At 39.5% G+C, this 10545-nt stretch overlaps 1 protein-coding gene and 1 long non-coding RNA gene across 5 annotated transcripts in view; one reads left to right on the top strand and one right to left on the bottom strand.

Annotated features, from left to right (window-relative positions):
• LOC109974610 (uncharacterized) overlaps nt 1-10545 on the bottom strand; it is a 34245-nt gene that overhangs the window by 13615 nt on the left and 10085 nt on the right. The window contains exon 1 of one of the 2 annotated variants that reach the window (XR_002276994.1): nt 466-633. The exons of the other annotated variant lie outside the window; for it this stretch is intronic. This is a non-coding gene — a long non-coding RNA (uncharacterized LOC109974610). Of the gene's footprint in view, nt 1-465; nt 634-10545 lie in introns of those variants that run through there. 2 annotated transcript variants of the gene reach the window in all.
• LOC109974607 (23 kDa integral membrane protein-like) lies at nt 744-9288 on the top strand. Of its 3 annotated transcripts, none has more exons than XM_020624890.1 (9): nt 744-1051; nt 3434-3499; nt 4218-4343; nt 4532-4606; nt 5108-5203; nt 6193-6284; nt 7251-7356; nt 7592-7675; nt 8739-9288. In XM_020624890.1, exons 1-9 carry the CDS (start codon nt 992-994, stop codon nt 8859-8861), a joined length of 828 nt encoding a protein of 275 aa, XP_020480546.1. In that variant the 5' UTR covers nt 744-991; the 3' UTR covers nt 8862-9288. The 3 variants fall into 3 exon arrangements, with proteins under 3 accessions (XP_020480546.1, XP_020480548.1, XP_020480547.1); XM_020624891.1 differs by lacking the exon at nt 744-1051 and adding an exon at nt 2195-2456; XM_020624892.1 differs by lacking the exon at nt 4532-4606.

The raw sequence follows: 10545 nt of genomic DNA on the forward strand, positions 1-10545 counted from the left end.
TATTCACCCAACTTCACAAATTGACGCCTCTGTGTCAAATAACTTCTAATCCATTTCAGAGCCATTCCTCTGATCCCATATTTTTCTAGCTTGTCCATTAATAATTCATGATTGATTGTGTCAAATGCCTTTTTTAGGTCAATAAATATTCCTATCGTGTATTTCTTCTCATCCATAGCACTTGTAATGTCCTCCATCAGGTTTATCACTCTGTACAAAGATTTTTCTCTTCCAGATCCAGACTTAGTCTTACAGCCATGTGCCTGTGTTGTATAAATAAACATAATTATATTGAACTCAATACTGTGCATCCTGCTCCCTCTCCCTCGCATTTGTTCCTTGTTTTCCATCCTGCTCATCTTCATTATACTTCCTCTTTTCATCGCTTCCTGTTCGGCTTCCCTTCTTATCACCGTCTCAGTCACTCTCCTCCTTCCCTCCCTCTTAATTAGATTGAACTTTTACCTGGGGTGATCTCTCCACTCATCCTGTGGTTTCTTTTTTCCTCCCATGTTTCCTTCTGTCTGTCCACTCATTTCCTCCTTTCTCCAATGTTTAGTTCTCTTGTGACATTTCCTCTACTCTTCTGTTGCTTCCTCTCCTCATTTCCTATCTCCTCCTGATGTGTTTCCTCTTTTCCTCTCCTCTCATTTCTTCTCCTCCTTTCCTCTCTTCCTGTCTTGTACTACTGTTTCCTCTCCTTCTGACTTGTTTCCTCTCCTGTCCTGCTTCCTCTCCTCCTTGCTTGTTTCCTCTCTACCCCGTTGCCTCCTCCCCTTGATTCCTTTCCTCTCCTGGCATGTTTCTTCTCCTGTCCTGTCCTGTTTCCTCTCCTCGTTTCCTCCTCGCCAGCTGATCTTCCAAACTTGGTCATGTTCTTCTTTCTGCAGCCAAACACTTGCGCTTCAAACAACATCACACACCCGCCCACACAGAGTCAGCTCTGGTCTTTACTCTTTCTATTTCCACTCGACTCTCTCACACGGCGGACATGGCTCGCTGCAGGAGTTACTTGCGAGGACTCTCCATCTGTGTCACTGTGCTGCTACTGGTAAGCTAACGGCTAATCGCTAACTGCTAACAGCATGTTTGTTCTGGGTTATGATGTGATGAAGAGGTGGTCAAGGTCAGGAGCAGAGAAATAAAACTTTCACACAGGAAATCTCCTTAAAATGTATTTTTGTTACTTATTAATATGTACTCAGCACAATTTTTATTTTCTATCACTAAAAACTGATGTAGTTTGTTTTAAGACACAAAACAACAACTAAGGTTTGTTTGATGAGCAGCTTTTTAAATCTGGTCTGTTACATACTAATTTAACTCCTTTATAAACTGAGGCTCGGTCTTTATTTTGGAAACTGCAGCAAAACACACGAGGTCCCTTTAGCAGCTCTTCAGCAGCTTTCAACTGCATCACATGATCATCACAGAATTCATCCTGTTGCTTTTTTGTAGATACTCAAATTGACATTTTTCTGACCTTACACAAAATAATTAATTATTCTTTTGCGAGGCTTCTAATAAATTATCAATTAGAATAATTACAAAGTGGATTTTTTAAAATATTTGAGCCACAGTGTGTCCTGTCAAGATGCTTTTTATTTATTCATATTGTCTTCCTGTACGTGTATCTAACAGCTATAGATTCCACCATTTGTTATATCTATAAGTTTTATTTTTTTCTGAAACTAGTCGTGCTGCACCATCAGTGGTACTTTATAGTATATTTTGATACTAATACTTTGGTACTTTATCTCAAATAAAACTGAATACAGGACTTTTACTTGTAATACTTTCAGTTTTTACTTTGACCCTGATTCCGTCATAATATCAGTGCATCAGTCGTCTGTGAAGCAGCTTGAACTGCACGAAACTGTATTAAAAATGTGATACAAATAAAAACTGATTGATTGATTGATAGATATATGAGCTGATTACAATACAAAGCATGGTCCAGTTGAACCCACATAACACGACATAAGACTCAGACAGAGCCGCTACAGCATGTTTTATTTACTTCATGTATTTTTATCCTTACTGCCAAACACATACTGCACACCAGTGAGCTTTATATTTTACTACCTTTTATTATTTCACTACCTTTTATTATTTCTGTTGTTGCATGCGTGTGTCCATATTTTTCTTTCTTTGATTTGACTGTTTTAGATTGAATAAAGTAAAACCTGCTCATATCGTTATTTTTATTTGCTGCTGCACGTAACAACAGCGTGGTCGCTATGAAAACTGACCGGACAGAGATAACGGACGGGCACCGGTGCTAAATTATCACAGACCGTAGTGTCAATTAGCCCCAACGTTCAGGGTTCTGCTATGGTACTAAAGAACGGTAAATGGTCTTATACTTGTATAGCAAGTATAAGGAGTTTTGAAGACTGGGAGAATCAACTTCCTGTCTCCTGTTTCTGCACACCTGCCTCTGACCGACAGCCCAGGTACGACAACAAAACAGCCATTCGCAATCTCAAGCACTCACACATCAGTGACATCACCGGAAGCAAATGGGGGATCAGTGTCTTGCTCAAGGACACCTCGACATGTTGACTGGACAAGCTGGGAACAAGACGTGCACATTGGGAGTTTCTATTATTGCTGCCTAAATGTTATCCTGCACATTTTATCCTACCGACTCCGTTTCAGATTATCGCATTAGTCTATGCTGCATTTTCGATTTTCTGAATCCAGAAGACAGACCTGCCTCTCGGAGCCGTAGTGCGAGGGGCGGGGCCAGCGCTGTGTCACTGCAGTGCGCGACACAGTAAAAATACACTCAAAGTACTACATTAGGATTTATTTTTTATTTTTACACATCAGCATTCACACGGTCGTCTAGCCATTTGTTCAAAACAGCGCTGACGCACTTTGCTTCTCAAGGGTGATAACAGTCGCAGACAGGGAAAATTAAGCCATGTTAAATCTGTTCTTAAAATTTTATTTTCCTTTTAAAAACAAAAAAACCCCAAAAAAGTACTGTTAAAATATCAGTTTATTAAAGCAAAAATGTAATCATAAAAAAGTTAAATCCTGTCACATCTTTTATCTTCATTTTTTTGCACCAAATTATGGAGAGTAGTATCCATAAGAGTATTGATAAGTATCGGCATTGATAAGCAGTATTGGTATCAATAAAATCCTAACGATACCCGTCCCTAGGAGACCAAGTCAAATGCTGAGGGTTTTTCTGTGCAGCAGTGTTTGTGAAGGTTTAACCTCTGACTGCGAGGCAGATGACGTCTGTGCCAGCAGATGGGAGACTGATGAGCGTCTCTGGGGAAGCGCAGCAGTTTCGGAGAAATGCTGCTGCTGTTAAAGCCTTCCTCCTCTATGGAGCCAACAAACAACCAGTCGCTCTCATCTGCTGCCACGTGCTCCAACCCGTCCGCCAACGTCTCCCTGCCTTATCCCTCTGCAGGCGTCTGGTGTGGTGATGATCGGCGCTGGATTTTCTGCCGACGACAGCAACATACCAGTCGCTGAGGTGTGTATTTAACCCCGCCACATTAAAAGTCCTTTACTGTCTCTGCTGCTGATTGGCCTATTTTTCGGTGCACTTTAGTTTTTCTTTAAATAAATGTCAAAATGTGTGAATAAGAAATTAATATCACATCATATAAACACTATTCATATTTCTCCAAGTTAAATATATAATATTTCATATAATTTGTATTTTTCTCATCTGTTTAGAAGAATCACTAATTTATTTTATCACACATTCATTTACTACAAGAGCTATTTTTATTTCTCTTTTACTTATATTATTTTGCCTCCAGGCTCCATTAAGCCGCCACGAGCATAACACATGAAAATCACTACTGAATTATCTGTGGCCAGTTTGCATTGTGGGTAATGTAGATGATGGGTTTTGACAAGAAAGCAGATGGGAAGTCAACTATGACTCCCATGATGCATTTCAGTAAGAAAAATTCAATCACAGGCTTTGAATTCTCTTCCATGTGCTGCTAAAGACTGGCAGAAGCTAAATGCTTTTAGAGAAGCAATAACTTGACTAGATTTCTAGGTCGAAGACGTTTCACCTCTCATCCAAGAGGCTTCATCAGTTCTGACCTCACTATGACCTGGATGACTGAGAATCTGCACAAATAAATAACTTACAGTATATCTGCAGCTTAAACTGGATTCTGGGTAAAGTTTAAATGAATTATGAATTTACTGGTCACTCTCTCTCCCACTCCCAGTTGTTTGAGCAGCTGTCCAGTAGCGATGGTTTACTGGTCCTGCAGGTGTTTGGTCCGATCACAGTGGTTTTGTCTGTTCTGGGCATCTGTGCTGCATCGTTGGATCTCAAAGCTCTGCTGCTGCTGGTGAGATAAACAAACATATAATTCATCCCCTAACCCTAAACCTGATTCCAACCTGAACCCTTCAACAGCCCCTTTAACGTGTGAGGGCTGGACGACATGTCCTCACAATGACAGTTTTGAACTAAAATTTGTCCACACAGTCAGAGAAACGTGTCCACATACAGCTGACATGTGTGTCTCCTCTCCAGTTTTCTGCTTTGATATTCGTGGAGTTTGTGGCTCTGATGGTTGTTGCCTCGCCGCTGGTTCAGGTCCAAGCACAGGTAATTATACCTGTGGGCAACTCTGCACAAATGCTTGGAACAGCTCTGGTTAATTCTCCCAAATTCTTCCCTCAAATGTTGATATACAAATAACTGAACTCTTTAAGGACCAGGACCACACCTGCTTAGTCTGTGACCCCATGTGAGATCCGGATCTTTAAAAGTAAGAAACTGTATTAGTGCGACTTAGGATTATTAATGCAGTAATTTAATATTGCACTTTGGGTTGTTATACTTGAGATACATATTTAAAGTAGTCAAAATAAAAAAAAGTCCAAAATGTCCTGATTTCGTTAGCATTGCCTGTTGGACCATCTCTGCCTGGAGAACACCCACATCTTTCACAGCACCACCTTTATTTGCTATGCTCTAAACTAATCTGCTCTAATCTCAGTAACCTTAAAAAGCTAAAGCTCTGTTTGTTCTAAACCTACTTTTCCTGTTCGTCCCGACTCTTCTCCATCACTGACTCACAGTACAGTTTCATGTTGGGTTCTACAGATCGACAGCGCCTTTGACGAGGTATTTCGGAACGTGACTCCCCTCCACAGGGTGGAGCCGTACATCCAGTGGGAGCTCAACAAACTCCAGGCCTCGGTAATACATGTGAAAAAATAAGGAACCAAAGCAATGAAGCAGATCTGGATTCAATCACACCGACTCACATCAAACACCACAATGACGACAAACACCTGTTGGTCACAACAAGTAGTAAAGGACAGCTGAAGTTGCTGCTGGTGCTATCAGCTCTCAGAAGTGTTTGTACAGATTTTCTTTATATTGTCACTATTTTCTCTGTCCTGAAAACAATAAAAAACAGCTGTACTTCAGCTCTTCTCTCACACACACATAATATAGGTGGTGGAAAGTAAATCAGTACATTTACTCGACTGCTGTACTGAAGTAGTGTATAACTGAGGTATTTGTATTTGAGTTTCTGCTACTTCCCTCCATGTCAGAGACAGACCGTGTACTTTTTACTGCACTACATGTACCTGATAACTTCAGGTCCAGAATCAGATGAATCAAACCAAACCCAGTAGAACCATCAGACTTTACTGATCCCAGTGGGAAATCCACCAGCTACTCAACAGGATGGAAAGTACTTCACAGTATAAGTATATAAGGGCGTTACCATCAGCTCCACCTTTACCAGCTGCAGCATTAAAGTGATGGACACAGTAATTAGTCACTATGATCCAGTATCAGAGACGTTACTGGGACACGGGCTATTCTGCAGTACTGCGGATACTTCAAGTAGATTTGGATGGTGATACTTTTGTACTTTTGGTAAAGTAACATTTTGAACATATTTTTACACTGTGGTATTTTTTTCTTTTACCGAGTACTTCTTCCACCACTGCAAAATACTGGGAGATTGTTCAAAGTTACACACTATTAAAGTTGAAATATAAAATTTAACAAATCATAGCAACAGTTTTTACAATTGACTTTGCAAAGGTAATATCTTAGCTTTATACACCAACAATGATAGTCGCTGAATTAAATATCTATATTTAAATGTTTTTAAACAGCAGAGGCATCTGAAGGGAACCAACTAGCCACAATGTCTGTCTGGGTTTCAGGACTCTTGTTGTGGTTTGAGGAGTTTTGAAGACTGGGAGAATCAACTTCCTGTCTCCTGTTTCTGCACACCTGCCTCTGACCGACAGCCCAGGTACGACAACAAAACAGAAAAAGAAAAAAGAAAAAAATCAAAAAAGTTTAGAAGGATTCTGGATTTTTGATTTTCACTAAGAACTGTTGATGCTCTGACAATGTTTAGATTTCTACAAATGTGTACCCTGAAAACTTGAAGAATTTCCAGGACAGCTTCTGGGTCTTTTGAACACCTTTTGTGGCTCTAGAAAAAGCCTTGGATTTTCGGGATAACTGGATTTTTGAGTAACTGTGTTTGTACACTGAAGAGGTTTTTTTTATTTCAAAAGAATTTGTAGCTTTTAGATGAGAATTTGAGTTTCTACACGAGTGACGTGATGAATTTGTGATTTTTAGAGAAGTTTAGAAATGTTTGAGTTTGTCAGAGATCTGTCGAGGATCTGATTTTATTACTAGAATCAAGTTTCTTGAAGTGCTTTAGACAAACTTTTAAGGACCTGTTCACCTTCTCAAAAATGTGTGGATTTCATAAAGAGTTTGAGAATTTCTGGAGGTTTTTTTCCCCAAAGCTTTAAACTTGTAAACGAATTTCTGAAGAATTTAACTCAGATTGGGTTGGGTTTTTTTTTTTTCAGTTCTTCTGTGGGGCTCATGAGCTTTTAAATTTTCCGGAAGATGATTTGAATTTCTTCAAGAGCTTTGAAACTTCCCCAGTAGTTTCTGGAGTTCTACAATAATTTCTATTTTCTCCAAAGCCTTTGAGGTGTGTCAAAACAGTTCTTGAACTGGGTGATTTCAGAGTTTCTCCTATGGCTTTTGAGCTTCTAAAAGGATTTTTGAGTTTCCAGATCTGAGATCCAAGATTTTACTTGAGCAGATTTGACCATTTAATTTTCTAAATGTGCTGAAGGGACAAAAATAGCAGTTTCCCCCCCCAAAATAACTGGAGTTCGTTTTGTGGCTCTGGTCTCAGTTGTGTTCCAGAGATGTTACTCAGGTTTTGTTATTCTTCTCCATCTCACAGCTCTTCACCTGGTAACTCCAGCTCAGAGGAGCCCTGTGTGTTGGTGGGTGGTGACCTTTACCTTCTGACCCCACAGGGTACAGATAAATTCTGGGTTCACTCCAAGGTAACAACATGACCCCATTATGTTCTCTCTCTCTTCCTTACTTCTACTTGTTTTGAGTATTCCTGTTTGCCAGAATGTCTGTTTTCACCTGTATGTCTAAAAATACATTTCATGGCTTCACCAGACCACACCTGCTTTATGAATGGAGTTTTTTTTTATTATTCCAAATGTGCATCAACAAAGGTAGGAAGGAAGAAGCTCTTATTAATGTTGAATTTTGATGTTTGTGTGGCAGCCCTGTGGTCCCATCCTGAAGAGTTACCTGAGCTTCCCCATCAAAGTCCGGATAGGGATCATTTCAGCCTTTGCTACCATCGCGGTAAACTATAGCAGTTATCCTTCTCAGTTTTTTCTATATTTTTAATTCTATGTTTGTCTCTTTTCTACAAACTCCATTTATTAAAATATTAATACATTAAGTTGATTCGTTGAACTTAAGCTCTAACAACTGAATCTGAGTCAGCACTGAAATATACAGTGCACAAAAATATGGAAGATGTACATTTATAGATTACAGAAATGGGTTTCTATATAAATGTTTCTAGATTTCTTTAAGAGTTTATAAATACTTCTATGTTCAAGGAATAGAAAAATCATACGTACAGTAGGTGTGTGTGCTTGTAATGAGATTCTAGCTTAGTCTAAGTTTCTGCAAGAGTTACAAGAATCAAGAGGAATTTATAAAAGTTTCTAATCATGTCTACTTATAAGTTTCTAAAGCATTACTGGCTGAGTTTCAGAATCAAAAGGGGCTTTAGTTTATGTTAAGAGTTTACAAGATTCTAGATACCGCTTTCTGCTTCAAGTGTTTTGACGAGTGTGAACTGTTTATACATTTCAAGAGACGTTTGAAAATGTTTGTATGAAAGTGAATTTTGTGTTTCCAGAGGTAGTAATGACATTATGGAAACATTTACAAAATTCTGGATACGTTTACGTGATTTCAGTATTTACAATTGAGCTGCTACAGTGGAACCAATAAGTTTGTAGAACAAGTTTAGTGTTTCTGGAGGAATTCTTGAAATGTTTCCAGTGGAGTCAGAGACTTTACAGATACAGTACAGTAGTTTTCCAAATGTGTTGAAGATGCTACAAAAAAATTACATGATCCTAGTTTAGTTTCTAGATTGTACATATTGTGGAAGCATTAAAATTTAGTAAGAAAGTTTATCATGAATTTCCAGTGATGAGTTTATGAAATTGACATGTTTCTGGATGCGTTTCTAGAGTGGTTTATCATTTTGGGAAGAACTGCAAGTTTGTTGGACATTTTTAACACTTCTTTGTTTCCAGTAGAGTTACAAGTTTTGAGAGGAGTTTCTAGAAGTTGTCTGGATTAGAGAGTGGGCTACAAATATTCTGATTAGGGGTGTGTGTTGCAGATGGCGGCCATTGCTCTGTGTCTGGCACTGGGTCTGGAAAAATATTGGAAGACACCTCCAGTAGAAACTACAGTCGATGAGTACAACAGAGTGAAATACGAGCCCAAACCAAGCCTCACCTGACCTCCGACCCCTCATCCAGAGCTGAGGCATCAATACATAATGCTTGTGAAGAATGCAAGAATTCATTTAAAACCATAGCATCCGGGTATCTGATAATCTCAAACAAGCAAACTAACAGTTGCTTACAACTGTGATTTTTGTTTGTAATCAAGAGAGTTTCTATGGATGAAGCAAACCTGTAACGCACACTGCATCACGATAAAGAAAACTTGTTGGCTTCACTTCAGCTCCAGAGATATCTGGGGGTCAACAAACAACCAAAATGCTGGTATTAAGTAAAGCTTCAACAGTTCCTATATCTGCTTGTGAACAGGGACTTTAAAACTTTAGCCATGATATTTATTGCCTTTTTATTTTTTTTATGTTTTGGAAAATCAGTGCCAGTTACACAAGCAGCTGTTAAGAAAAGAAAAAACAAACAAACAAAAAAAAACCGCTCGTGTTCACAACTACTGGGACATGACTCTAAATGAGGATGAGCGGCTGCTGGATCCTTTTGCTTTATAAATAAAGTTTCTTCCTGTTTACCTCAAAGTTTGGATCAGTTATGCATCTGCTCTTTAGGTGTAGCTTCCTCTTGCTGCCAAAAGATGTCAGTGACGAATAAATTTCACAGCAGGGTGATGCAGGATGTTTGTAACTGGCCAGGAACAGGGCTCTCCCACTATCCAGGAAACTGGAAATCCCACCATGCTGGCAGGTTAAGGGCCACAACAGTGAAACAAAAAAAAGGCAGCACTGTTCGATGTGATGTTCCAAATAGACTCGTCAGTCAGTCTATGCTCCAACCCTCGCCTATGGATACTGACTGAAAGAATAAGATCGCGAACACAAGCGGCCAAGATGAGTTTCCTTTGTAGGGTGACCAGACTTAGCCTTAGAGACAGTTAAGACACCACATCTTGTCCCAGTGTCACTGGGTTTATCAAACAATATGTAAAATTAAGGCACCTTTAAGGTTTTTTTTCTGTCAGCATGAATATTATATTAAATCTGTGTGAAAGGTACAAAGACTGGAGAAGCCGGGGAGAGAAAGGGAAACTGTATGCCTGCCACAAACTTACAGAGTAAAGAGCAGTTGTACCAGGTAAGTCCAGTGTGTCTGATGATCCAGCAACAGGCTCCTGCAGGGTGTTAGGTAATTTCTTAGTTAGATAGATATGGATTAGAGATCTGTTGTATTAGAAGATGTTTAGTGTAGCCAGGATGTCTCCTCAGGATGTTAAATGCAAGGTTGGTTAAGGCAGAAGGGCTCAAGTCAAGGACAAATGTTATTATGACGGTAAAAGTAACCATAATATTTGTCTTAATGTGTAATGTTATGTCAAATTGTTTTAGATACACACCACGAAAACAACAGCCACACACATTATTTTCTTCATGTTTGGTCTACTGCTCTGCTCAGCTGCCAAGCTGGCATATCAGGTGACGTCACGGTTCGACAGCCCAGAAAGGATTAATATTGTATAGCAATGCTTGGTTCGGGGTCTTGCTGCTTCCGGGCTGCTCGGGCAGCCTGGGGGTTGGAAGATCTCTGGACTTGAAGTGTGAATTCTTGCCTGTGACTTTTTGAATAAACCAGCACGGATATATTTTTTATATACTGAAGTGGTCTGGGTCGTCCCTCTGAGTTCCTGGTTTGAAAGAACCGGATGAGGCTTTATAATGGTTTTCAGCCTTTACA

This window comes from Monopterus albus, unplaced genomic scaffold (genome assembly GCF_001952655.1).
Source record: "Monopterus albus unplaced genomic scaffold, M_albus_1.0 scaffold341.1, whole genome shotgun sequence".
Lineage (NCBI taxonomy): Eukaryota > Metazoa > Chordata > Actinopteri > Synbranchiformes > Synbranchidae > Monopterus > Monopterus albus.

Excerpts from the sequence above, each read along its gene's own strand:
- LOC109974607 (XM_020624890.1), top strand. The coding sequence starts at position 992 with ATGGCTCGCTGCAGGAGTTACTTGCGAGGACTCTCCATCTGTGTCACT. Across the intron at positions 3,500-4,217 it reads GCAACATACCAGTCGCTGAG|TTGTTTGAGCAGCTGTCCAG; the intron begins GTGTGTATTTAA and ends TCCCACTCCCAG. Across the intron at positions 5,204-6,192 it reads TCAACAAACTCCAGGCCTCG|GACTCTTGTTGTGGTTTGAG; the intron begins GTAATACATGTG and ends TCTGGGTTTCAG.